Consider the following 26093-nt stretch of genomic DNA (forward strand, 5'->3'; position numbering starts at 1 on the left):
ATGCTGAGAGCAAAAAATCCGAATCAGTAAACAAAAAATGATGTGTATCTGCATTCTAGAAACACATTGCCAGACATGGGTGTTTTGCTTTCTCTTGTTCTGAGCAGTGGCGGCATGGAAGTTCTGGACTTTGCAGGTAATGAACTGTAAAGTGTTCAGAGTCTTAACTTTGCACTGAATGTGCACACTTGCATGAGACATCAGCCCGAACAACTGTTAAGCCTCCTTCGCTCTAGACCGGCCGGCCCTGACCCGCCCACCGCCTGGAGCTCCTCCTTCTTTCAGGCCCCGCCCACTTCGTAGCCGGCGCTGTGCCGTTTTGTCCCACGCGGCGAGCCGTCCTCCCGACGGCTGTGGCGGCCGCCATGGAGGCGAGTGAGCCCTGAGGAGAGGCCGGGCTGGGCCGGCGGCCTGCAGCCGCGAGAGGCGGAAGCCGGGGGCACTCAGCGGGGAAGGCGGGTGCGAGCCGGGACGCCGCGGGGAGGCTCGGCGTTCCGTGTGTGCTCCGGCCAGCGACCCGCCGCTCCTGGCTTCTGCCCCGGCTCCGGCCGCAGACATGGCGGGCGGGCACTGCGGCGGTTTCGCCGCGGCGGCGGCCAGCAGCGGGGAGATAGTGCAGCTGAACGTAGGGGGGACCAGGTGAGCAGGCGGCCGCGCGGGGTGGGGTGGGGCGGGATAAGCCCAGGTGGGATACACGCTGCAGCGGGGACGCTGTCTGCAAGTCCAGGTGGGGTGCCAGCTGCTGGCAGGGCGGCGTCTTCACGGCGACTAGATGGGGCGCTCGCTGCAGCCTGGGAGGCGTCTGCAGGGCCAGGTGGGGTGCTCGCTGCAGCTTGGGCGACGTTTGCACGGCCAGGTGGGACACCCTCTGCAGCCTGGGAGGCGTCTGCATGGCCATGTGGGGTACCCTCTGCAGCCTGGGCGACGTCTCCACGGCCAGGTGGGACACCCTCTGCAGCCTGGGCGACGTCTGCACGGCCATGTGGGGTACCCTCTGCAGCCTGGGAGGCGTCTGCACGGCCATGTGGGGTACCCGCTGCTGGCAGGCCTGCATCTTCACGACTAGATGGGCCGCCTGCTGCAGGCAGGGCGGCATCTTCATGGCCAGATGGGGTACCCGCTGCAGGTGGGGACGCGTTTGCATGTTCCAAGCAGCCCCGCCCATTCCTCAGAATCTGGTCCCGAGTGAGTGCACAGACTGTTAGAACGCAGTCTTCTTTATTCCTTCTGGTTCCTGAGTGTCGGGCTAGAAGAACTCAGTGACTCACTGGGCCTGCCTGAGCGAGTGACTCCCGGCCTCCCGCCTGCTAAGTGAGCGAGCTGACACCGAGCTCTGAGCATTCCTGCAGGTTGTAGTCTCAGGTGAAGCCTGGTCTGGGGCTTGAACTGTTGCTTAGGAGCAGGCTTCCCTTTCTCTAGGTTTACCTAGCTGTGGGCTTGGCTTCTGCAAGGGACCTCGTGCGCCTTTGAAAGCCTGCTTCGGTAGGGACTGTGTGATACAAATGTCAGTGCATGCATGGTTTGAGGTAGATCAACATTGCTGTTTATTTCCAGTTTCTCTTGGTGCATGGACAAGGGTCTGTCTGTTCCACTTGTAGAGGAGCATGTCCAAAAAGAAAAAAAAAACAACCTGGCTTGTGAGTACCTTAGGTGTTGGCAAGAGAAAACTAGCTGGACTGTCTTATCCTCTCTTAGGCCCTCTACTTCCATCCTGTGCCTTTTATTAAGTTGTAAAACAAAAACACCTCCCCCAAAAAACAACAACCAAATCCATTTTTGTAGGTTCGCCATGACTTACACATTCCTCTTCTCAGGAAAGGGTTATGTGTCGGCACTAGTTGAGGGGAGCACGGATTTTAGGCACATAAGGACATAGGGAGTGGGGTACTCTGTAAGACTTTAATTATGTGACACTTGTTTATTTCAAACTACAGATTAGCAGCAGTGGATACAGTGCCGTGACCCTCTGGGTGCTGGAGAAGTCTGGGCTAGAATTGTCTTCCTGCTCTCTCACCTTTTCCTTCCAAAGCAGAGTGTGAACAGGTGAAACTGTTGCACCTCTGCCGCATTGTGTACGTGCCAGGTCACACACAGATGTGTATCTCCTAATGTAAGAAACGTGGTTTCCCTGCTCACCTACAATTACATGAACGTATTGTGAGTAGCTTGGTATGCAGAGGTGAAATACTCCGCACAAAGTGGTCTGTGGTGGGTGTCAGTACGAGGAGCAGGATTGTGATATTTAAAATCTTGATGCTGGATGGCTGACATATTTCTTTTCAGGCATTCAAAAGGACAGAGCATTATGAAAAATCCTAAGCTATATTGTTAGTTTTGAAAAGATTTTGTCTTAAGTGTGTGTGTATGTAAACCTGTGGAAGCCGATGAATCCTGTACAGCTGGAGTTTCAGGTGTGGTGAGTTCTGTTGTAAGCCACCTGACATGGGTGCTGGGAACCGAGCAAGAGCAAGAAGTGTTCTTGATCACTGAGCCATCTCCTCAGGCCTTATGTTGTTATTTATTGTATACTGGAGACGGATGTGGCCAGCAAGTATGGCTAGGCTGATAGAGGTGCTCAAGGAAGCAAGCCTGGCAACCTGTGTGGCATCCCTGGAACCCATGTACAGATGAAAGAGGAAAACTGACCCCACAGAGTTGTTCTCTGACCTCATATGCACACCGTGGCATGCCCCTCCCCACCCCACCCCACAGCTGTATCAATAATAAAAAATAAAATTATAATCAAAAAAGAAAGTGGGTGTCTAAGAACCGATCTCCAAGGACTGCAAGCATACTCAAGCTTCGAGTCTTCCGTGGAACTTGGTTCTTACTTGATTATGAATTTTTCAAAGTGCTAACCAGCAGAGAATACAAAATTGACATAATTTTATTACTGGTTTAAACATTTTAGAAGACAGATAAAGGTTGTTGGGTGGGAATGAAACAGTTATTAGGGTTGAATACATCGCAAGCAATGGCAGCATTTGATGCCAAGAGTTGGAGCCCCGACTTCTAGGTCTTCATCAACCTACATACCCTGTTAGCACTTGAGAGGGCAGAAGTCATGCTTATCTTGTACAAAACAGTTTAGCACAATTAAGACAGTCACGAAAGTCTCTGGGAGAGATAAAGTCCTGTGAGTGGCTGTGAGAGTCAGCAAGGACGCTGACCGCTGGAAGATGGCCTGTGGCTTGGCTTGAAGCTCTGAAGTCACAGAGTAAGACGTAAAAGTGTTTGTCCAGAGCACAGGAGAAAGACAGAAGCTTGCTGCTCAAGGAGTGAGAAGAACGAGCAAGTTTTTTGTCCGACTTAGTGCTTGATGGGGGTTTCTTTAAAAACCGGTAGTGTTTATTATCACAACGTCAGTGAAGAATCCCAGTGCTCAAGATCTATGTACTTAGATATCAGTTTAGGTAAGGGAGGGCCACATGGTACGGACCCATTTATGGACAGTTTGGGAAAGAAGCTGGTTTCTTCTGCGCATAGCAGGCCCTCTGAGTTAGCACCCTTGGGCAAGTTGCTTTGTAGTGCTCGGTTTCCAGAAACAAAGTAATGATAGTACCAGACTCAGACTGATAGAACTTGAGGAAATAAACATTAAATGTGAGGGTTTGTGGCATCATAGTAATCCTTTATAACAAATTATTTGACTTGGGTTACTTTCATATTTTCAGATTAATTTAGTAACAAACCACTAGAGTGGAGGATAACTGGATATACTAATTTCTTTAGTCATCTTTTTGATATGTTTACCATCCATCTATCCATCCTTGGCATACTTCAGATATGAGATAAAAAATAGAAAAGGCTCTCATATATATGTAACAGAAAGCTATGTTAATCATATAAGTAAGTTCCTGTCTATTTGCCCAAAGTTGCAGATTGTCTTCTGGGGTGGGCTTGATACTGATTGACTATGTAGTGCAGGCTTCCTTCCTACTGCCTGTGACTGTCTCCATCTCTTGAGTGCCACCATGCCTAGTGGGGCATTATTATTTTAAGTAGACCTGTGTACTTTAACATGGTCTTCTGAAAGTGATGAACACGGACTATCAGAAGCAGTAAACTATATACGTTTGTTTTCTTTGCTGTGATGAATACCGATGAAAGCAGCTCGCAGAGGTCAGAGCTTCTCTGGGCTCCTTTTGGAGGCTGCAGGCCATTGTGCAGAAGCTTAATGGGGTGGCCGCGCTGTCTGCACTCAGGCAGGGAGTGATGCCTACCGCTGTTGAGGCCCTTTCCTTTTTATTCAGTCCTTTCTCCCAGAAACAGGCAGTACCGCTCCATGGCCTCTGCTTCAGTTCCTGCCTCCAGATTCCTGCTTTGAGTTCCTGAACACCAGCCAATGGAATGGTGCTGGTTGTTTTTATTTTGTATTGTTTTTTGTCTGTGTAAGGGAAGAGTTATCTAGGAAGAGGGAAACTCAATTGAGCAATTGTCTCCTTAAGATTGGCCTGTAGGCAAACCTTTGGGACATTTTCTTGATTAATGGTTGGTGTGGAAAGGCCCAGCCCACTGTGGGTGGTACCTCTCTTGGGCAGGTGGTCCTGGGTTGTGCAAAGCAAACTGAACAAGCTGTGAGGAACATTTTTTTCATTGCTAATTGATGTAGGAGGGCCCAGCATGCTTTTGGTGGTTCCATCCCTAAGTAGGCAGGTGTAGGCTGTATCAGAAAGGGCGCCGAGCAAGCTGAGGGAACGGGAGCCAGCAAGTAGCATTGCTCCTTGGCTTCTGCTTCAGTTCCTGCCTTAATTTCCCGCTTTGGCCTCCTTCAGTGATCAACTGAGACCTGGAAGCCAAATACACCCTTTTCCTCCTGGGTTGATTTTGGTCGGTGTTTTATCACAGCAGCAGAAATCAAGCTAGGACTAGGGTGGATCTTCCCACTTCATTTAATCTAATCTAGGAATTCCTTTGCAGACATGCCCAAAGGTTTGTGTCTTTGCTAAGACACGCCGCTAGAAAAAATTGACATGCTTTCTTGAGGATATGAACTCCTTCCTATTTATTATATCTTTATGTATTTATTTGAGACAAAGTCTCACTGGCCTCTAATTTGCTATGTACCTCAGACTGGCATGAAGCTCAGACCATTCTTCTGCCTCCACCTCTGGATTAATGGAATTACAGGCATGCACCACCTAACCTGGTTTTAGCTCCTTTCTTAGTCAGATTAATGAGCATAGGAATTGCTTGACAACACTTAGATTATTTATGACTTGTGAAATTAGTTGGGAGTTAGCATCCCTGTGTCTCTATGAGATCTTTCAGTGGAATATATGTAGAGATCTATCTTTAGGAAATGAATTATTTTGGGCTGGAGAGTTGGTCCAGTGGTTAAGAGCACTTATTGCTGCGCAGAAGACCCAGTTTTGAATCTCAGCACCCACATGGTAGCTCACAACTGCTGTTCAGTCCCAGGGCAATCAGACAACCTCTGCTGCCCACTGTGATCATCAGGCACACACGGTGCACATCAGTGATGTGCAGACAAAACACTCATACACACAGATAGTAAATAAATCTTCGAAGAACGATTATCTCCTTTTCCCCTTTGTAGGTCAGTGTGAGGGCATGTTTTCCTCACGGACTGTGAGTTTGTGGGTGGAGGAGGCAGAGATCATTTTTTTCTCTTTGATTAAGAAGCTTCCTTTGATGACAGTAGGCAATGTCTGTGAAATAATTGGGCGGTGACAAACATTTTGTGGAGGAAACTTGTACTTTTTTCTGCTGTTCCTGACATTAGGTGACAAGGCCTGGTCATGCCGATGGCCACATGGACAGCTTAGTAACATGTTTCCCGGTACTTTATATAGAAATGTTCTGTTGTAACCATAGAAAGTCCACAGGTTTTATAGATGAATCCGTGTCTCAGTTTATACAAAGCACTTAGTTGTGCATCTGATTATCACACCTCTGTTTCAGAGTAGCTGTTGGGTCTGTGCCAGCGTGAGACTGCAGGATGACAGGTCATTCTGTCAACACTGCCGCCCACTTTTAAAAACATCATTATTACTGTTATAAAGCTCCTGAAAGTAGCCTTGAAGTGGTACAGTTTTTAAGGAGTAAACATTTGAAGCCCTTGCTGTCCTAGTGCTTAGGTGTGCACTCTGCCTCTGCAGTTCCAGCTTGGCCTGCAGTCCACTGACATCTGCTGTGCCAAGTGGAAGATGAGAAAAGAAAGGAATGACATTGAATGACTGGCCAGGATGAGCAAGGAGCAAACAGCACCCACTTTACTCATGAGCTGGAGATAGCCCAAGAGTGCTGTATAGAGAGTGTCGGATATAATTTACACGAGTTACTAGTTGCGGAGTGTCTGGAAACACCGCTGTGGATTTTGTAACCTCATAGTGTCAGCAAGAAGGCTGGGACTTAGAGTATTGGCCGTGGAGGTGACTGAGCTGGGGTGAAAACACGAGACAGAGCACAAAGTGGAGAGACAGCAGTGACACCAGAGATTCACACGTAGCTGAGCCCAGACGTTGGGATTTGTTGTGATGGACTAGAAAAGCTGGGGATTAGGAAGCTTTGCTTTTGATTTTGCTGTTGAAAATCTTAACTCTGATTGCACAGCAGGAAAATCTGTAAGTAGTAGACAGAATAATTAATGCAAATCCAGTCATTCCCACTTGTGTGCGTTGATGTCTCCTGTTGCAAGGTGTTCACAGTTATAACTCAAGGCGGTTTCAATTGCAGGTTCAGCACCTCAAGACAGACGCTTATGTGGATTCCAGACTCCTTTTTTTCCAGGTAATTAATGTAATTCTTTATGTTATTATACACTTGATTACTTGCCAAAATATGAAACTTTTTCTTTTTTAGTTAAGTTTTTTTATAGTTAAAAATGTTAACTCTTAAATTAGAAATTTTATTGTTTTCGTACCATTGAGAAGGTTCTGCTGTGTATCCCAGTCTGATCTTGAACCCCTGTTCCTCCTGCTCAGCCTACTAATTTGGAGTGATAGGCATACATCCCACACCTGGTTCAAACTGAGATTGCTTTTAAAGTTGGAGACAGAAAATTTGCTTGTATTGGCTTTGGCATTTAGTAAGGAAGTTGCTTATGTTCAGAATTTCTAACTAACTCTAGCTTGTTTTAATGGCTTCTAGTTTGCTGAGTGGGAGAATTTCAACACTTCGGGATGAAACTGGTGCTGTAAGTATAATGTGTTTCTAAATTCAATCAGCAGATGTTTATAATTTTTAGTGTATAGTGATAGGAAGGCTCACATTTTAGTCAACACAAAGTTAGTGTGTTTTTGTGAATTGTCACATACAGGGTTTCTAAACTGTAGAGAGACCCTTAAGCAGTAACTATCTATTGTATACAGCAGTTTGAGGTGCTTGTGATCAGAACCACTATAGGGTGTAACTTGTATTGACAATTGACAGAGTAGTTCTTAGTCAATAATTGAAACTTTAATAGTCAATAAATATAAATAAAATATTTTGGTATTAGAGTGGTAGGAACTCTCAGGTGGTACTCTCATAAGTTTTATGAACTGTGAAGCAATATAGTGTGGGGACAAAGGCTTGTGCAGTTGAAGCCAAGAGGTTGGTTTCTGCGCTGAAAACATTGCTGTGAATGCAGTTGTGTTAACGAGAGTGACAGCCCACAGAAGCATTTGAAGTTGTTTATTTGATGAGATTTGCAGGCAAAACAAAGTAGCAAAGCAGATGTGTCTGCATGAAATTATCTTAGTTTAAAATTAAATAAAAACCCAGTTCCTGGTTTTTCGTTGGAAGCATCTTTGTCCTCTGTACTCTGTGGTCCTCCCTCAGTTATCCGCCAGCTCAGCCTGTGGGGGTCTCCCTGTGAGTGACAGCACCGACTCCTGTCTGCACAGGAGAGGCACAGAGCACCCTTCACCACTCCCGGGCGTCACAGCGGCTGCCGCAGTGCATGCTGCCACAATGAGGTTTCCCAGGTGCCTTTCCCCCAAGCCTTTGAGTAACTAGAAACAGAAATACTTATGTGATCACACTGACTGACCACGGCTACACCGTTTCTGTTTGAGAAGCATCAAAAAAACTAAGGAAATCTCAGTCTGTCTCTGTTCCTCATTGGTGTTTCAGTTATTGAAGGAAGGACATATATTTTTTGGCTTGATAATAAAACAGTATCTTGATAATAAAAAATATCTTCACTTGCAGATATTTATTGATAGGGACCCAGCAGCATTCGCCCCTATTTTAAATTTTCTTCGGACAAAAGAACTCGACTTAAGGTAAGAGTCCCGTTGTTTCTGAGGCCTTGCTGGCAGCCAGTGTTTGGGCCTGTTCATAAAGTAGTAGCTGCCCTAGACTGCTTTTTAGCTGGTGTATTTGTCCTTACCCAGCACACCGTGTTAACAGTTATTAAGATACAAGTGCACAGCGTGTGACAGTCATGGTGGGTAATTACTGCGTCATCTCCTCAAATGATATCTTGTGTTGGGAACCTTTACTGCGCCCTCGGTAGCTAATTGTAGGCCATAGTGCCAGCTGTGCTGTGGATTTGGCTGACTCTCCACCTGTTTTGTTACCTGCTTCTTGCGCTTTCTTTCCCCTCAGTCCCCCCTTCTGGCCTCTGAGCATCTCTGATCTACCCTGTGACAACAGGCATTCTCAGCTGAAGTTGGATGGGTACAGGCCAACAGGCCTCTTTCTCCAGGATGCTGTGACAGCTCCCTGGGCAGTTCCCTGCTTTGCCCCACTGTATTTCATTCAGTCCTGTAGCCAACAGTCTGACTCTGATCAGACTGCTGCTGTTGTGCTGAAAATATAGAGGGTTTTTCGGACGAATGACTGATGGTTTTGGGTTTGGCCTTGCTTGTCTGTTTCCATTTCTCTCAATCGTGTCAGCTCTGGTGGCTGTTTCTGCTGTGTTTGCCTAGGACTTTGTGCCTGTCAGTGCCTCAGCTCTTGCTGTGTATTCTTACCTTTTTACTGATCTTTTTCCAGCAGACCTCAGCTCCAGAAGGACACCCACTCTTCACTGTGTCCCGAGTCCAGCTTTGTGATGGACATGTAGTAGATTATGGATGATTATGGATTGTGAACAGTTACTTAGACCATATTTGTGAATTTGTCATCTTGAATTAGTTTACATTCCTACCAGAAATGTTAGCATTTTTGACAAATCTTCAGTAAGGTTTTTGTAGGGTCAACTTTTAGGAACCTTGGAGTTACTATTAGCTGCTGCTTCACTTAATTTTGGCTCCTCCTCACTGAAGATGTACTCTTTGCAGATGAGGTTGTATATTCATTTATTTTGGTCCAGTTTGTTCTCTGCTATCACATATTACGTCAGTAGAAGAGCACTGAGGTGTGCTTGTTTGTGCTTTCTGTCTGGGCCTGGAATAAGTAAGAGATGGGCAGTCAGTTTCCTGTGAGAGATTGCTTTTGTGCACCTCACTTAGTTCAAAAGTCTCTGTTTACTTGTGACTGACCCACAGTTACATCCACAGGAAGGCCCACTGCTTCTTCGCCTCTCTTCATGGCACCTAACACCTTTTGGTGCTTAAAAGAGGCCCAGCAAATTTAAATTTTATAAGTGGTTCCTTTTAAGAAGAAAGGAAGAAATTTGTAAAAAAAAAAAATGTTTTAACCATTTCTTGCATAACATTTTTGTATTGCTGGTACCACTAATCATGAATTTGTTTTCCAGTTGTTCAGGGGCTGCCTGCTGCTCCTTGAGGAATTTCATGTTTGTTCTGAACCCTTCATTGTCTTGGGCCTTTGCCGCTGTACCATTGACTTTTGGTTTTAAAGGGGAGTTGGGAAGTTTTCAGCTTGTGTGTGTGTCCCCGAACTAAGGTTGGTGTCAGGCACCTTGATCTCTCTGCCTTTTATTTGGAGGCAGGGTCTCTCAGTTGAGCCCAGATCTTACCATTATTTGGGTTAGTGTAGCTAGCCAGCTTGCTCTAGAGTCCTCTTTCTCTACCTTCCACATTCTGGGGTTATGGGTGAGCTACCAACTCCTACTGCTTGTGTCCTTATCTTTGGGCTGCAGCTGCCCCACTCCAACCCTTCCTAGCCAATACCTTCTCATAGCAACAAATGAAACAGTTAACTCAGTTATATATGCTAAGGCTTCTTCTCAGAGGAGGAGCAAGCAGATCACAGCTGAGTCTTCCAGTGCCTCATGAGTGCTGTGGGCTCTGGAGCTTCCTCTCCTTTCAGTTCTTCACGGGTTCCTAACTTCACTACGGTGTGGTCGCACCGTCTTCATCTGGATAGTGTCCTTGCTGGCCCTTTAAAACCCAAGTCTCATTTGATTTTACTTCGCACATTGCAGGTGTTGAAGTGAGCGCTGCTGTAGGCACAGTTAGGAGGAGGGGGAGCTTGCAGGGTCTTACAGTACAATGGGGAAGGTTACAGTATGAGTAGAAAGAAGTCCAGTAAGACAGTGGTTTCTGCTGCTTTCTGCTGGTCAGATTTTCCTTGATAATTTGTTTATATTAGCCCTCACCCTCTTGCTCACACAAATATGTATGGTCTTTATGTCGGTAACAAAATGTTTTTATTTAAAATTTTATTTATTTTTGTTTTATGTGGGTGTGTTTTGTCCACACATGAGTCTGCACCATGTATACAGTGTGCTCTTGGAGGTCAGGAGAAGACCTCCTCCCCTTGAGAAGCCTGGCGTCTGAGTGACAGCCCAGGCTGTCGGTGTCAGGGAGCTCACAGCCTTTCTTCGTTTCTTTGCAGGGGAGTGAGCATCAGTGTCCTCAGACACGAAGCCGAGTTTTACGGGATCACTCCGCTAGGTACGTGTTGATCTCCCAGGACTTACCCTGTCTGCAGACTTGCCCAAAGGCAAGGTCCTCCTAAGAGTAGTTCAGTGCTCAGTGGTTCCTGGTAAAAAGATGACCTCAACTGTGAGTTCCCTTAAACATTCCTCCTTTCTCTTCTCACCGCCCTTAACTAGAGAGAGTCTCTGTGAGCAGGTCTGTGTGTGCGCATGTGTGTCCCCTGACAAGCTTGTGTTACCTGTTACAGTGCGAAGGCTGCTGCTGTGTGAGGAGCTGGAGAGGTCGTCCTGTGGCAGTGTCCTGTTCCACGGCTACTTGCCCCCACCAGGTACTGCCGCTTGCATTTATTCAGACCTGTCATTGAGCAGCAACAAACAGAGAAATTAGAAAAAACATCCTGGTTATTTGAGTTTGGATAAATCTGGACCTCATCAGACTGTGCCCTTTTATGATAGTGAAGTATGTAGAACAGGCAAGGGTTAATGCCTTCTTCTGTAGGGCCCAAGAAGCAAATCATGGCAGCCCCACAGCTGCCATGTATACCATTGACCCCTTAGCCCGAGGCCTTAAGCACTGGAACTCTGCGGGGTTCGGTTAGTGTCCCCTTGGTTACTTAGAAGAGTTGGGCTTTTGCCTGTGCAGATTGTGCTTCTGAGGGAGGTGTTGCTTTGGAAAAGATCCTGTCTGAAAGGATGAGGAAATGAAGCCTTGAGGCAGTGAATTTGGACATAGTTAGGATGGCATGTGACTACCGTAAGCCTAAAGAGCAGTTTAGACTAGATGGATTGATTGCTCAGCACCCTCAGGCTGGGTCAAAGGGCACATAATATGATAAGCCTTAATCTCACTGGCTGTGAATAGTAAAACTTGCAGGAATTGGTTGGATTGTCTCTTATTTTTCCTGATTATAGTTAAATTGTTTGCCATACACTGACATACTTGGAGACCTGGTGTAGGTGTAACCTTAACCTCACACTGACGTGCTTGGAGACCTAGTGTAGGTGTAACCTGTACACTGACGTGCTTGGAGACCTGGTGTAGGTGTAACCTCACACTGAAGTGCTTGGAGACCTGGTGTAGGTGTAACACACACTAACGTGTTTGGAGACCTGGTGTAGGTGTAATCTCACACTGACGTGCTAGGAGACCTAGTGTAGGTGTAACCTGTACACTGACGTGCTTGGAGACCTGGTGTACATGTAACCTCACACTGACGTGCTTGGAGACCTGGTATAGGTGTAACAAAGTTTAGATGGTCATGTCCTTCTGTTACAATCGTATTAGAAGGGAAACAGATAAATTTGTGTCTTCTCCTTTGTAGGCATTCCCAGCCGTAAAATAACTAGCACAGCTAGATCCTCAGTGGATGCTAGGAATGGACTGAATTCTGTGGAAGGCGAAGCCCAGGGATGCGGGACCCAGCCTGTGCTCTCTGGAAATGGAGATGAGACTGTTAGGCTGGGTAAGCGGGGATGTGGAACCCAGAGAAACTTGCACTTAGTTCTCAGACAGGCTGCGTGAGTTTTGAATATTACTCTTTTGCTCCGCACAGACACATATCACACACACACAGTCACACTCACACACACTCTTACACTCTCACATTCTTAGGGTACTGTGTGTTAAACCCATGGCTACAGTACTGAGTGCTGTAGTACCGAGCCACACCTCAGCCCTTTGTTTCCATTTTAAATCTGGACTCATCATTTATATCTTAGAAAATCTCATTTAACACACATTTTTATTTGAAGTGTAATATGATCCTCTGATTTTGTTTTCTCTATTTTGCTTTTGTCTGTAGAACAGTTGACAAACTTTGTGTTGAGAGCTAGCTAGTGAGTTCCCATTAGGCTTCTGGGGCTGTGTAGTATCTGTTGGAACCACATAACTCTGCCTCTGGTGCAGGCATGCTCTGCCTTAATAATCTATGAGCCTGCTCTGCTCTGACCCCCTTTCACCCAGACAGGCAGAAGCATGGAATGGCCTTAGAGCCAGAACATTCTAACTCATTTAAGATGTAAATGCTTCTCTCTAAACCCGGCAGGGTTTCCAGTGGACCCACGAAAGGTGCTAATAGTTGCCGGCCACCACAACTGGATCGTAGCTGCGTATGCACACTTCGCCGTGTGCTACAGGTACCTCGTCCTTAAGCATCATTTGGTTTTATTTTAGATCATTTGTTTTATATTTAGGTTGAATATCTGTTTCTTTTAATCATTAGTTTTTCTCCTGCATGTTTTCCACTTCACTTGGTAAAAATTCGTTTTTACTTAATACCTACTTTATTCATAATTCTGGTAGCCTTACTGGATGGTAAGTTTCTACCCAGGTGGTAGAAACTGTGATGCAGATGAGATATGTTGCTTTTTCTGGCTGTCGACATTAGGCAGGATTATTAATGTGAACCCTGAAATCTCTTTTATGATGAGTCTGTCTTGCGCTGTGCAGTAGAGTGGAGCTCTGTGCTGTATAATGGCCACACTGGGGAGGAGTCCGGCAGAGCTGCTGTGTGTAAGCGACACAGCTCAGTGTCCGCACTGAGCGGAGTTCACGGTCGTTGATTGCACTGAAGGGCAGTGGGGAGGGGTGCAGGGTCCAAAGTGACTTTGTGTTCATGGGGAAAGTTTGACTCTTTCTTCAAAGCCCCGTGGACTGTGGACCACAGGCATTGCTATTGCTCTGATGGAAGAAGCAAAGAGGTGGCCAGAATTTACTCTCTCAACACGATCCCTTTAAATTTTGTTGTTGGAAAGTCAAAGAAGTTAGAGATTTTTATCATTTTGGTTAAGGAAAAAAATAGCTGAAGGTTAAAAGTTTAAAACAAAATCCTTCAGGAGTTGTTTATAGTCCTGTTCTAAATACTGCAATGTGCCATGCAGGTTTGTCTCTGGAGGGAACTGCATGCCACCTGCTTAGGCATGACTTTGGTTGTAGTCGTGAATAGGTTACTTTGTTCTGAGCACTTTACAGGATTTTAATTCAATTACCAAGGAGTATAGAACTTAGCTTTTGGGTGGTTATTTTGTAGGTAGCTCTTATATATCATGACACTAATTTAGTAAGGGGAATTTTTAGAGTTGTTTTGTATTTACAGTCATCTAAGTCTAAGCTGAAAAACTCCCTGGATGCCAATGTAGTGGTTGTTTCATACTGACTGCACATTTGACTATTGACAAGGATACAGGAACTTGTATGACTCTTTTTTTTTTTTTTTAAATTATTTTTTTTAAACAGATATTTATTTATTTATTATGTATACAATATTCTGTCGGTGTGTATGCCTGCAGGCCAGAAGAGGGCACCAGACCCCATTACAGATGGTTGTGAGCCACCATGTGGTTGCTGGGAATTGAACTCAGGACCTTTGGAAAAGCAGGCAATGCTCTTAACCTCTGAGCCATCTCTCCAGCCCACTTGTATGACTCTTATGCTTAGATTATGGCAGCCTTGCCCCACTGAAGAGAATCTCACAGAAGGAAGGGGGAGAAGGAAGAGTGATGCTGCCCACATGGTTGCTCACATCTGCCTTTGACCACAGTCTCTCCATGCTTCCGTGGGCAGTCTCACTAGCTAAAGACTCATCAGTGTGGAAGGGAAGGGTGATCGTGCTGGCTTTCTTTATAAGCTTCAAATCACACTGCAGACTGATAAAAAGATTTCAGAAGAAATTTCGTAGTACTTTGTAAGATCATGGTCCTTACTACAAGGTGACCTTCTTGACAGTTTTATGTAAGTTCAAAGCCTTAAAATGGAGAATGGTGTGGTGGCCACTGACTCCTGTGTGGTTGGGCTTCAGTTCCATGTCCCATTTTCTTCCTGAGTTTGACAGTCTTTGAGTAAATGAAGAACTTGTGTAAATTGCTGCCCTCATGCATCTGGACTCCATTTTAGATTCTTAATCTCGACAGAATTTCCTTTGTTGTAGGTGGTATAAAATTTAAGAATGTTTTGCTTTCTTCCAAGTGAGTGAGTAATTATGTTGACATTTAGCTTCCTGCTGAATGTGAAACTCCCACCCATGTTTGTATGTGTATACGTGTACATATGTCTGTATAGCTGTGTAAATGGGTATCTTGAACTCCTATATACTTAGTACTTAAACACACCCGTTTAATTTGAGGAATAATGTGTTTAGTAATCATACTTAACTAAACCTTGAGGTGAGATTTGACTATGAAAATACGATACTGTCTGCCCTGCCTTCCTAACTCCACAGAGTCATCTGTAAAGAGCTGGGTTGTCAGTTCTCGTTGTCACGCTGAACATATTTTCAGTTTCAGATCACCTCTGTGGAAAATTAGATAGCTGGTAGATTTCTTCGCATGCATTTCAATTTGAAAACACAAGTTTACCTGCCTCATTGAGTTAAAGTCTGTTACAATGTAGTCATGCTCTCCAGATTTTAAGTATTACATCCTTTAAGATCCTAATTGTTGCAGACACACAAGTAAAAAGTGTGCACTCTGGAAAAGAGTGTTGTGTGTGTGTGTGTCTTACATCTTTGCTTACAAGATCACACCCTCTTCTCTGTTCACCACACGCCTGCTGAGATCTGTGGGGAGCCGCCCTGTGTCCACATCACCACACAGCATGTGGACAGTCCTTGCTTTGTGCTCGGTCTGAGAGGGCTAAAGTCCGCCTTTCAGTCCTAATAGTTGGCAGTTTTAGAGTTTATTGGATGAGTATTTTTATTTTATCTTAATACATCATTCCCATCTGGTGGCCAAAAAGGGTAATTACAGACCTTAAATTTTGGGGAAAAATTATTAATTTATTGCTTTGAAGCTTAAGGCAAGAAAACATTAATTCTCAGTTAAAGCTTTAATTTGGGAGCTGTAGTTGCATTATGTGAGCATACTTATTTAAATGAATGTGGTGGCTCGTGCCTGTGCATGTGCCAGTTAAGCAGCACATGCTCTACCAATGACCGCCAGGGGAACTTACACTGCCTGCCTGGTGAAAGAGCAACTTTGTCTGGGGACCTGTTGGGCAGGACCAGGATGTACTTTTGCTGACTCCATCATGGTGATGTAATCAGGCTGTAACCTTGGGGGCAGTTATATAGAATACCTGTCTGGAATACCTAAATTCCCATAGGACAGAGAAATGTATTCAAAGTAGGAGCCAGTCTACAATACCAGCTCTTGAGAGTCTGAGGCAGGAGGATTGAGTTAGAGACATCATAAGTTCTACTTCAGGCCAGCCTCAGGTACATTAGAAAGCCCCCCTCAGGGAGAGGGGGGTGGGGAGAGAGAGAAAGAGGATAACCAAAGGGGCACTTGTAGTTGTTGGGGAAGTTGAAAGATGTTCTTGTCGGGGAATCGGTGTCCTTGTGAAGTGCCACGTCTAGACTCGTATAAACCAGCTCGGAGAAGGCTTCTCAGCCCCACTGTGCATTTGCTCTAAGGAATTTAAGGTTGTGATGTAATGTCATCTGGGGTACAGAGACTTCAGGTCTTGCCACGTCACACTAGTAACATCATTAACATGATGGCTAACAGGAAGGAATACAGTTCCATCTAAAATTCTGGCTGTGGTTGGCTGCCATTGTCCATACAGAACGACAGTGTAGTGGCTTTGGGGGTATGAGAAATACAACTATATTCATTTTTTTTTAATTTTTAGAACATTTTATAGAACTTAAATTCTTTGGAGAAATATATATTCTAGTCCTTTTTGTGGCCACATGTTCTATGTGTTGGGTCCACGGGAGTCGCGCTAAGATGAGGACAGACCACCACAGTCTAATAAACCAGAAGCAAACTTTATTACAGGAAAAAAATAAAAAATTAAAAAATAAATCTCCACGGGCACAAAAAGCTTGTCAGCTAGCTGATACCACAGCCAGAGATGGACTTGTAAGGCTGTGGCAAAGACTGATTCTTGAACTCCTCCTTTTATAGCAAGCATTAGGCAATAACAAGAGAATTTTTACAATCTCGGGGTAAAACTCAGATACAAATTGCCCTTCTTTGCAATTTCTTTGCAATTTCCATTAACAGAGTTTTCCAGTTAAATTAGTGTTTGTAGTTAGTCCATTGTTTTGCCCCAGAGTTCCTGATAGTATTTACCAAGGCTCTGCACCTCCCCTGGCACTATGGGACAACATAAAACCAAAAAGCCAAAAGTCACGTACGTCGCATCATTTAAAAGGTAGCTCACATCACTTTCTGGTCATGAGTTATCTAAAAGCTGACCCTCAGTTTACAGAGCCACCCTAAGTTTGCAGGGGGCCGCTTCAGCCTCACAAATAGGGTTATGGGCTGTAAAGCAGAGTAACCCACTGCTGATAGTAGTTAATCCTTAGCTGCTGAGAATCAAACTGCTGAAGGTCTGCTCTCGTTCTTCTAGGCTTACAACTTTATATTTCTTTATTTCTACATTCTTATTTCTGGAATCTACATTTTTATATTCTTATTCTTGGACTTTTCACTATGGATGAAATGTAAGATCAGGAAAAATACTTCTTTGTAGATTGTACCAGGCTTTCTCTTTGGGCCACCAACCAGTTCCCAAATCATGACCCAGAGATTTATTATTAGTTTTGAATGCACAGCCTAGTTTAGGCTCATTTCTGGCTAATTATTTTAACTTAAATTAATCTGTTTCTCTGTCTGACTCACTGATGTCTGCTTGACTTCTTGCCCTGGATGTGTCTCTTCTTCTCTTTTTCTCTTCTCTTGAGCCTAGATTTCTCTTCCTATTAATTCTCTCTGCCTGGTAGCACTACCTGTCCTTTTTCTGCCTAGCTGCCGGCCATTCAGCGTTTCATTAGACAGTCAGGTGCCTTAGCCAAGCAAGGTGAAACAGATGCAGCACATCTTTACTTCATTGAACAAATGCAGCATAAACAAATGTAACACATCTTTGCCCAGTAAAAATAATATTCAGCAGCAGGAGATGATACAGTGATTGCGTTCAGTAAATATAGGTAGGTGGAGAATGTGGTCCTTTTTTGCTATGTTGATGTCTGTTCTTTTTCTCATCTACCACTAAGCTTTCTTTCCATGATTATTCATAACAGAATCAAAGAGTCTTCGGGATGGCAGCAAGTGTTTACCAGCCCGTACCTGGACTGGACCATCGAACGGGTGGCTGTAAATGCAAAGGTGGTTGGAGGTCCTCACGGAGACAAAGACAAGATGGTGGCCGTCGCCTCAGAGAGCAGCATCATCCTGTGGAGTGTTCAGGATGGAGGAAGTGGAACTGAGATCGGTAGGAAGAATTTTACATTGTGCTTGGCTGTTGTCCATGTTTGATTGGCTGTAAGTGTGACAGCCAGCTGGACTTGTGACACTTCCCACCAGGGCCCCGTAGCCATAGGCCTGCTCAGTGAGAGCACGGTGTGTTAGAGGAGGGAGCCCTGGGGTTCAGTTTGCTCTGACAGAGCCTGATATGACACAGAAAGTCGCTCCTCAGTTTTCCTCCACGCTCACACTCTGATGGTGGGTAAGCAGCTTATGTTCCCTGTTTTGTAGCCCAATTTCTCAGACCAAAGCACTCTTAAGTTAATCAGGTGTTGTACAGGTTACTATCTATTGGCATTCATCTTACTAGAAATTAACCTACAGTCAAAACACTTAACAGGTATAAGAAGAGCGAGCAGTGCTTAACTCACTGCATGGTGATTCAGATTTATCACCAGCATTTATGCCCCGGCCATGCTAAGCATGCATGGGCAGCCCGTTTAAGGCGGTTCTCCAGTTCTTCCTATCCTGGGAAGTCCTAGATGCTTATGTTACTGTCATACCCAAGGTTCCACAGTCTTCCTTTATGCTGTCTAACCCCCTTTTTCGGGCCTTCCCCTTCGCCTTATCCCATGCAGTCCTCCAAGCAGTGCTATCTTCGGGTATCTGCTGTCATTCTTATAATATGGCCACAAAGTATCTCAAGCGCCATTGCCGTATCTTGTAATTTACTTCCTTCTGTTGATGGAGATGTTTCTCATACATGTTAACAAAGAGAAAACTTTTGAGAGAAGTGATATTGGTTGCAGTTTGTAGATCTCCATGGTATCTTTTTAAACCTTTGTTATGTGTGTACATGTGCATGTGTGTGGTTTATGCATGCATGCCTATGTGTGTGTTAGTTTACATGCTCGTGTACCTGTCTGTGGGAGTCACAGGAAGACATAGGATGTCCTGCTCTATCTCTCTCCACTTTACTCCCTTGAGGCAGAGTCTCTCCCTACTTGTAGCTTTCTGGGTTTTGCCCAGGCTGACCAACAAACCCAGTGATCCCACTGTCTGCTCATACCGTATCACTAAAGCTAGGTTATAGGCAGGTAGGACATTTTTCTCTCTTCAGGTATGTGCTGGGGAGGTAAACTTAGGCCCTCGTGCTTATGCAGCAAGCACCGTTATTAATTTGACCCTCTCCATCCCTGTGTGACGTCTTTTGTAGCTCTTGTGTCTGTGTCTGTAATTAGTTTGCTGTGATTCATGGCTTTCATTGGTGTGTGCGAAGACAGGGTGGCCCAAAACAGATGAACAGTTGGAAAGCCCTTTTTCTTTCTGTGAATCTTTTCAGATAACTGGCTCTTTCTTGAATCCTGTACCAGAGCTGTGAAACTTTTCTAGCTCTGCTGAGTTGACGTCCACCGGCCTGTTTCGTTCTGTGAACAGTCTTTACTTCAGGCCTGGGGTTTGTGACGGCGGTGCTGGTCAATTGGACATGTTGGCTTACTGAGTAGGCAGCTTCTCCAGATGCTGAGTCCATTCACTGTAAGCTGATTCCAGGGTCACACATCTGACTCCCTGGGCCAGGAAGTGGTCATCCTTGTGTCAGCTGAGAGCTTCGGAAGACAAACTTCCACTTGAAACTGTAGTAGTAGTTTTTCATCAGCCGCCACCCCACACAGAGACTTATTATTAATTATGAAATCTTAGCCTATAGCTCAGGCTTGTTCCTAACTAGCTTTTATAACTTAACCCATTTATATAATTCTGTGTTCTATCATGTGGTGTTGTGTCTCTTCCATCTTGAACCTCCTGTTTCCTCTCAGGATCTGCTGGTGTCTACCCTAGATTTCTCCTCCTCTTCCTCTCCCTGGAAGTCGCAGCTATACTTCTGCCTAGCCGCTGGCTGTTGAGCTTTTTATTACACTGTTCACAGTAACACACCTTCACATGGGGCACAAATTCCACAACATGAAACCTTGAAGGTTTATAGCTGGCAACAAATACCATCTGATGCTTTCCTTGAATTAGGTTTGTTTTGTTTATTTTGGGGGAGCAGTATGCCAGATACCAAATCTCTTTCCCCACCTTCTCCCTCTCTCCCTTCCTGTTTCCTCTCCGTGAGTATTTGAAGTCTTCAAGCAAGGCATGCCACTCTGAGATGGCACCTTATCTACTTGGATTCTTGGAACTTCCCAGCATTCCACACGCTCATAGCATCCTCCTTCATTCTTTCTTGGGGTGTCTTTAGTGAAACCCTTGTGCGACATCTGTGCCCCCCCCCACCTTGTGCCCTCACAATGTTCACCTCTATTTGGTGGCGGGAATCCTAGAAGTAGAAAGACAGAGTTGCCTATATCTCTCTCCCTCCCTCCTCCTGCCCCAGTGTTCATCTCTGAATGGTGATGGGACCTTAGTGGAAACCCCTCTGCAGTTTCTGTGTCTGTGCATCTGTGCGTACGTGTGTGCGTGCCTGTGTGTGTGTGTGCACGTGCAGGTGTGCATGTGTGTCCCACCGCACAGTGTTCATCTCTGTATGGTGATGGGAGTGCCTGGAAGTCGGAAGACAGAGTTGCTCATATCTTGAGTCTTCTGCTGTCTGATGTACATTGCTTAAAAATGTCACCTTGTATTTTATCCAGTTTCGCTGTTAGTGGTTTAAAGTGTGGAATAATTGAATTTATCTTATTATGGTTGATAGTATAACCTTTGCCCTTTAGTTTGCTAGAAAAAACATTTTAACATTAAATACTCACTGCCATGCTGGATAGTTTTATGTCAACTTGACACATGGTGGTACATCTGAGGTCAGGACACATCTTCTGGGAGTCCTAGGTTGTGTGGCTGTAATGCCGGCTGCGGGCCTGCACTGCCTGCACTCTTCTGAGCCATCTCACTGGCCCCATTGGCTTCCTTCGGGTTTGCTTTAGAGTATGCTGTGCGATGCACTGGTCTTACCTATAATATAGTCCTGAACATAAAGAGTCCCAATGCTGCTAGAGGCCCAGGAGAAATAGTCACCTTGTCTGGGTTGTGCTTTTTAACGTATACCTTGTTTTCCCCCGATTTCTTTAAGGCCTCATGAGTCTTTGCTTTGGCAGCTAAATGTTTAAAACAATTCTTCACATTGGCACACAGGTTCTTTGAAATGCTTTAATGATGGTCCACATGAAGCAGGATTTACATTGGACTCAGTTTCCCGAATTATTGGATGAAAAGACATTTCCCAGAAGGTGTTTCTCAAATAAGATGCTTTATTGTCACCATTTTAGTGTCTGATTTTTATCACACCATTGTTATAGTGGAAATGGTGACTGAGGCATTTGACTTGAGCTTTTCATAGATGGCGCAGTGAGAGCAGGAAGTGTGGCGCTGACGGTAAGTCATCAGAGCCAGGCTTCCTGTGCAGACACAGTGCCTAGGCCCCACGAGTGCCTGAGAGGAGCCTGGACGTCTCACTCTCACCTTAGTGTGGGTGTCCCTTAGACCACACTGCCCTTTTCTTACAGTTTAAACTTACTCACTCTCCAGCTCGATGACACTGTAGACTAGGCCTTTGAAAGACCTTTTCCTCAGCCCTCTGCCTGTCTTCTCCCACTCCACGTTGCTGTCCCTGTACAGCCTTCTGTTATATTAGAGTTGAATGCACTGTCCTCTGCTAAACAGTTTTTCTGTTAACATCAGTCTCCTTGTTTGTTTCTTCTAGAAATCCTCTGCTTTATACAGTTATAACTGAACTGCTTTTCAGTTAGTTTGATTGAAATGCAAATACTAGAAAATAGTTGGTTAAAATAATCTTGTAATTAAAGGCTCAAATGCTTGTTTTGAGCCCATCGTGACTTCTTGGCCTTCTGTTTGCTTCTTTCTGCATTTTTAAAGCCCTTCAGGATAGTTGGGTTGTCGTGTCTGTCTTTAGTTAGTGTCCCCAAGATCTTCCCCTTAGCAGGGTCAAAGTCCCCAAGATCTGCCCATGAGCTATGTCTTTAGTCAGTGTTCCCAAGATCTAATCCATCAGGAGGCTGCCTTTGAATTTCCAACAGATTTTACCAGGTCTTGCTTAATCCCAGAGTCCTTCTATTCCTGCCTGGCAGGTTGCTGTGATGTTGAACTAGGACCCAGTGTGAGACAATACAGCTATGGGAGATTGCTTGGCAATTGTAAGGGTTTAAGAATTTAGAGGTTATGCCTTATTTCTGGTCCCTATCGAGCATGGGACCTAGTCCGTAGGCTTAAATCAGTAACCCTGGAGATGCTTTTAATCTAGGTTATAACTGGCTATAAAAATGGTGCCTGATTACTGTCTCTGTTTGCTTTTGCCATTTCAGGTGTATTCAATCTTGGTGTTCCTGTAGATGCGCTCTTCTTTATTGGGAACCAGTTGGTGGCCACGAGTCACACAGGCAAAGTGGGAGTATGGAATGCTGTCACTCAGCATTGGCAGGTTAGTCTCAATTAATGCCCATTATAGAAGTGAACACAGCTTCATGCTGACTGCCCCTATTTATAGAATTCCTACCAACGGTGAGTGCATCCCATGGGAGATTTGCTTCTCCATAGAAATTTTACTGTTTTAAAGGGGTTTGTTTTATTTATATAGTGCTCCCCATCTCCCTGCGAGTTTTAAGAGCCCTGCTGTGTGCATGAAAATCAAGGCAAACTTCATGTGTCGAGGGAGAGTACAGCTGGAACTGGACGTAGACAGGTGTCTGGAGGCAGTATGTTGTCGCTGAACACCTCCAGGGCCTAGAGAATGGGACGAGACTGAAAAGAGGGGGAAAATGAAGGGCTCTGGATGTAATAATGTGAAGGTCAAGAAAGATTTTCAGGTTTGGTTTGTTTGGTTGGTCTTTTGTTCTACATGGAAGGGACTAGACTTTTGTCTTTTTTAGGGTAGGTGAAGCTTGCACATGTCATAGGTGGAGAGATAGAGTTGCAGAGAAAACCCTGGATATTGGAGGATGGAGGTGTGGCTTTTCCCCAAAAGTGAGACTGTAAATGTACAGTCAGATGGATTTGAAATATTAGTTACATGACTCATTCAGCTTCACATCTGCATTTAATCTTAAAAAACGTTGTAAAATTCATAGTTTTCTATCAGCACTTAGCTCTGCCTTAATACAGTGCTCATGAAATGTTATAAAAACCAGTCCAGTTGAAATAACAAGTCAGGCTTTATTTCTCATTCCCTCTTAATTTAATCTCTCCCTTCTCATGTAGCTTACACACACACCATGATGTCACAAAGGGTTAGAAATTAAGCATTGGCTCAGCCTAAGCTCCATAGCAGAAAATAGCACTGTGTAGACATCATTCCCCAAGTTCTTTGTGTTTAAATTTAGACTTACACTAAAAAGATAGATTTAAATAAAGATTGATTACCCGTTTTATTCTCGTATCAGAACATGGAGAATCTCGTGAATGTCTGTCCTGGAAAGTAACAGTGGGATGTATATAGTTTGCCTCTTAAGAGATGGGAGAATGTTTTACGTGTGTTCGTTGGGAGGGGTGGAGGGTGCAGTGATGACTCAGTAGTGGAGGCTGAGCTTGGCAAGGAGACCCTGACCGAGGATCCGGAGTAAATTCCTGTGGCCGTCTTCCTGCAGACCACCTGACAGCATTTTCCTGAGATGAGCCTTGGAAGCTCCAGGCTGCTACCAATCTTAGCAAAAAGCAGCTTCAAATGGTACAGAGTCTGGGGCCATAGAAACCTGGTGTAGGTGTGGGGGGTGTGGTGCTGGAGCTAGAGATGCAGCTGGACCAGAGCTTGGGTGTGTGCAGGCAAAGCCGCCTTACTCTCAGACTGCTTCACTTCCAGCTGGAAGTGCGGGCATTGACCGGCTGCATGAGATGCCGTCATGTTCTCTGAGAAGCCTGGCTCAGGGTTGTCTGCAGAGACTTCCTAATGCAGCCCGTGACTGGAACTGAAAAGTTGTGTACAGAGCAGAGGTCCTGTGTGTGAACAGCTTAGAGGAATTGTTACTTCCCTGTGCCTGCTCCATAGCTAGAGCAGACATATGCTCTGCCTTGCTCCTCTTGTTCTGAAAGCTACATTTTTAGTGTGGATTTCTAGAGTTCGTCTGCTCTCTGGTTCCTCTCCTGACCTCTGTTGAGGTGCTTCCCCACTTTTCTCCCCTGTGAGTACACTACACATGTAGTTAGACGGGCTGCAGCACATGCAGTACAGGCCTGAAGCAGAGCACGTAGATCTTACCTTGCTGGAAAACAGGCATGAGAAGAGCTAGCTCCTTACTGAGGAATTCATTGCTGGGGTATCTGCCTTGGCCTTCTGAACTCACAGCTTCACAACATGGTGCCATTACTGTTTGTACACGCTCTGGCCTGGGGAGAGACATTTAATCCTGTCTCCTGCTGCTGCCTTTGTTTCATTTCCTTGGGTGTATTTTTTGTGATAACTTTAGTCCTTTGGATTTACAGTTACTTCTTTGCAAAACAGACTGATTGCTTTGAAGAGGTGCTATTTAATTCTAGTACCTAGAGAAGAAGTCGTAGAAGAGTCTTGAGTAAGGACAGAGAAAGCAGGCCACTGTGCACTTGAAGAGATTGTAACAGGCTGTCTGGCACTGCACTCTGCCTGAAAGTCACCTGTGCTGGTCATTTGCTCTGACTGTGCACTGTGTGACTTTATTTTATGTCAGTGAGTTGGGAAGAGAGGATGAGGTTTGCCTCGGCTTCCAGTTTCAGGGTTGTGATGTAGTATCTGACTTCGGAGATTATGAGCTGCAGCTCAAACATGTTTCTTCAAAGCTGAATGGGTGCTTTTCAGTTCACTGGAGCTTAAAGACAGTTCGTTATCTAAGCCTTCCTAAGTACCCAAAACACCAGAGTGTTTTGAAGAAGTTGGAACAGAAACAGAAAAGGTGCTTCCTAATGTGTAACAATCTCACCGTGTCAGGTGCAGGATGTTGTTCCAATAACCAGTTATGACACTGCGGGCTCCTTCCTTCTCCTTGGATGCAATAATGGATCGATATATTACATAGGTGAGCATTGAGCGTGCTTTATACATGAAGTCACGGAGACCTCAACCTCTGTGTTCTGACTACATGTGTTCTTGTCTTCAGACATGCAAAAGTTCCCACTACGGATGAAGGATAACGACCTCCTTGTCACTGAACTCTATCACGACCCCTCCAATGATGCCATCACTGCGCTGAGTGTTTACCTCACCCCCAAAACGAGTCAGTACATGGCCAGCTTGGGGTTTTTTGAGATGCCTTGAGATGAAGGAATGCTGAGAAACGCTAGCATGTTAACGTGTGCCTGGGGGCAGACCATGTTCTTGAGTGTGGTGCTTGTGCACAGTGACCTTTTACTGAATCCATTAAATGAGACAGTCATCAGCACTGAAGACTATGGTCCATACTGAAATGACTGCAGGGTTCCTCTAATTTAAATCGCGCTGTTTTCAACTGGTTACTAGTGCTAGCCCTCCCTCCCTCCCTTCTTCCCTTCTGTTTTCAGTTCTGTGCACTGTCCTTGGCTGCTTTCAGCGATAGAGCTGAGAGGTTATGACACATTGTAGAAAACCAAGCTTGAAATATTTAATTACTCCATGTCCCTTTAGAGGAAGCTTGCTGGTCTCTGCTCTAGAATGAGTATAATGAAATATGGATTCCCACCCCAACCTACTTTACAGTAAGAGGTAAAACTTGGAAAGTTTTAGAAATTGAAATCAAAGTCCTTCCTCATGTTGGCAAGGCTTAGGAAGCATGAGAATGACATCTCTGGTGGCTGGAATGCCCTGTTCTGTTTTCTCCCTCTGACAGTGAATGGGAAGTAAAGCTCATGGCTCTCTACCTGAGAAGCTGGTTAGGATGCAGGCCAGTGCACTTCTGTCTGTCTTCAGATGTGTGCTGCAGTGTGCACACTTTTTAAAAGAAAAGAAAAGCTATCAGGCAGGAACGGTGACTCAGCCTCAGCACTTGCTGCTCTTCTAGAGGAGTCAATAATTCTAGTTCCAGGAGATCCAGCACTCTCTTGTGGCTCCAGGAGGACCAGGCATGTAGCTGGTGCGCAGATATGCAGCAGGTGAAGCAGCTATACACATAAAAATAAGCCTTTTAAAATAGGAGGAAGAGGCATGCAGAACTGCAACTGGGCCAGCCGGGTTGGAGGAGGCTTCATGGTCGGGCAGTGTGGTTGAGCATTGCAGGTG

At 45.0% G+C, this 26093-nt stretch overlaps 1 protein-coding gene across 3 annotated transcripts in view; it reads left to right on the forward strand.

The window, feature by feature from the left end:
• Positions 1-341: 341 nt before the first annotated feature.
• Positions 342-26093, forward strand: part of Kctd3 (potassium channel tetramerization domain containing 3) — a 38587-nt gene continuing 12835 nt past the window's right edge. The window contains exons 1-12 of one of the 3 annotated variants that reach the window (XM_085687542.2): positions 344-639; positions 6700-6753; positions 7114-7159; positions 8158-8231; positions 10696-10754; positions 10987-11067; positions 12061-12201; positions 12784-12874; positions 17764-17954; positions 22243-22358; positions 24831-24918; positions 25000-25116. In XM_085687542.2, the coding sequence (XP_085543668.1) occupies positions 557-639; positions 6700-6753; positions 7114-7159; positions 8158-8231; positions 10696-10754; positions 10987-11067; positions 12061-12201; positions 12784-12874; positions 17764-17954; positions 22243-22358; positions 24831-24918; positions 25000-25116 (1141 nt within the window). In that variant the 5' untranslated portion in view covers positions 344-556. Of the gene's footprint in view, positions 640-6699; positions 6754-7113; positions 7160-8157; positions 8232-10695; positions 10755-10986; positions 11068-12060; positions 12202-12783; positions 12875-17763; positions 17955-22242; positions 22359-24830; positions 24919-24999; positions 25117-26093 lie in introns of all 3 variants that reach the window. The other 2 variants (XM_085687543.2, XM_085687544.2) reach the window with 2 other exon arrangements.

This window comes from Myodes glareolus, chromosome 5 (genome assembly GCF_982192425.1).
Source record: "Myodes glareolus chromosome 5, mMyoGla1.1, whole genome shotgun sequence".
In the NCBI taxonomy this organism is placed as follows: domain Eukaryota; kingdom Metazoa; phylum Chordata; class Mammalia; order Rodentia; family Cricetidae; genus Myodes; species Myodes glareolus.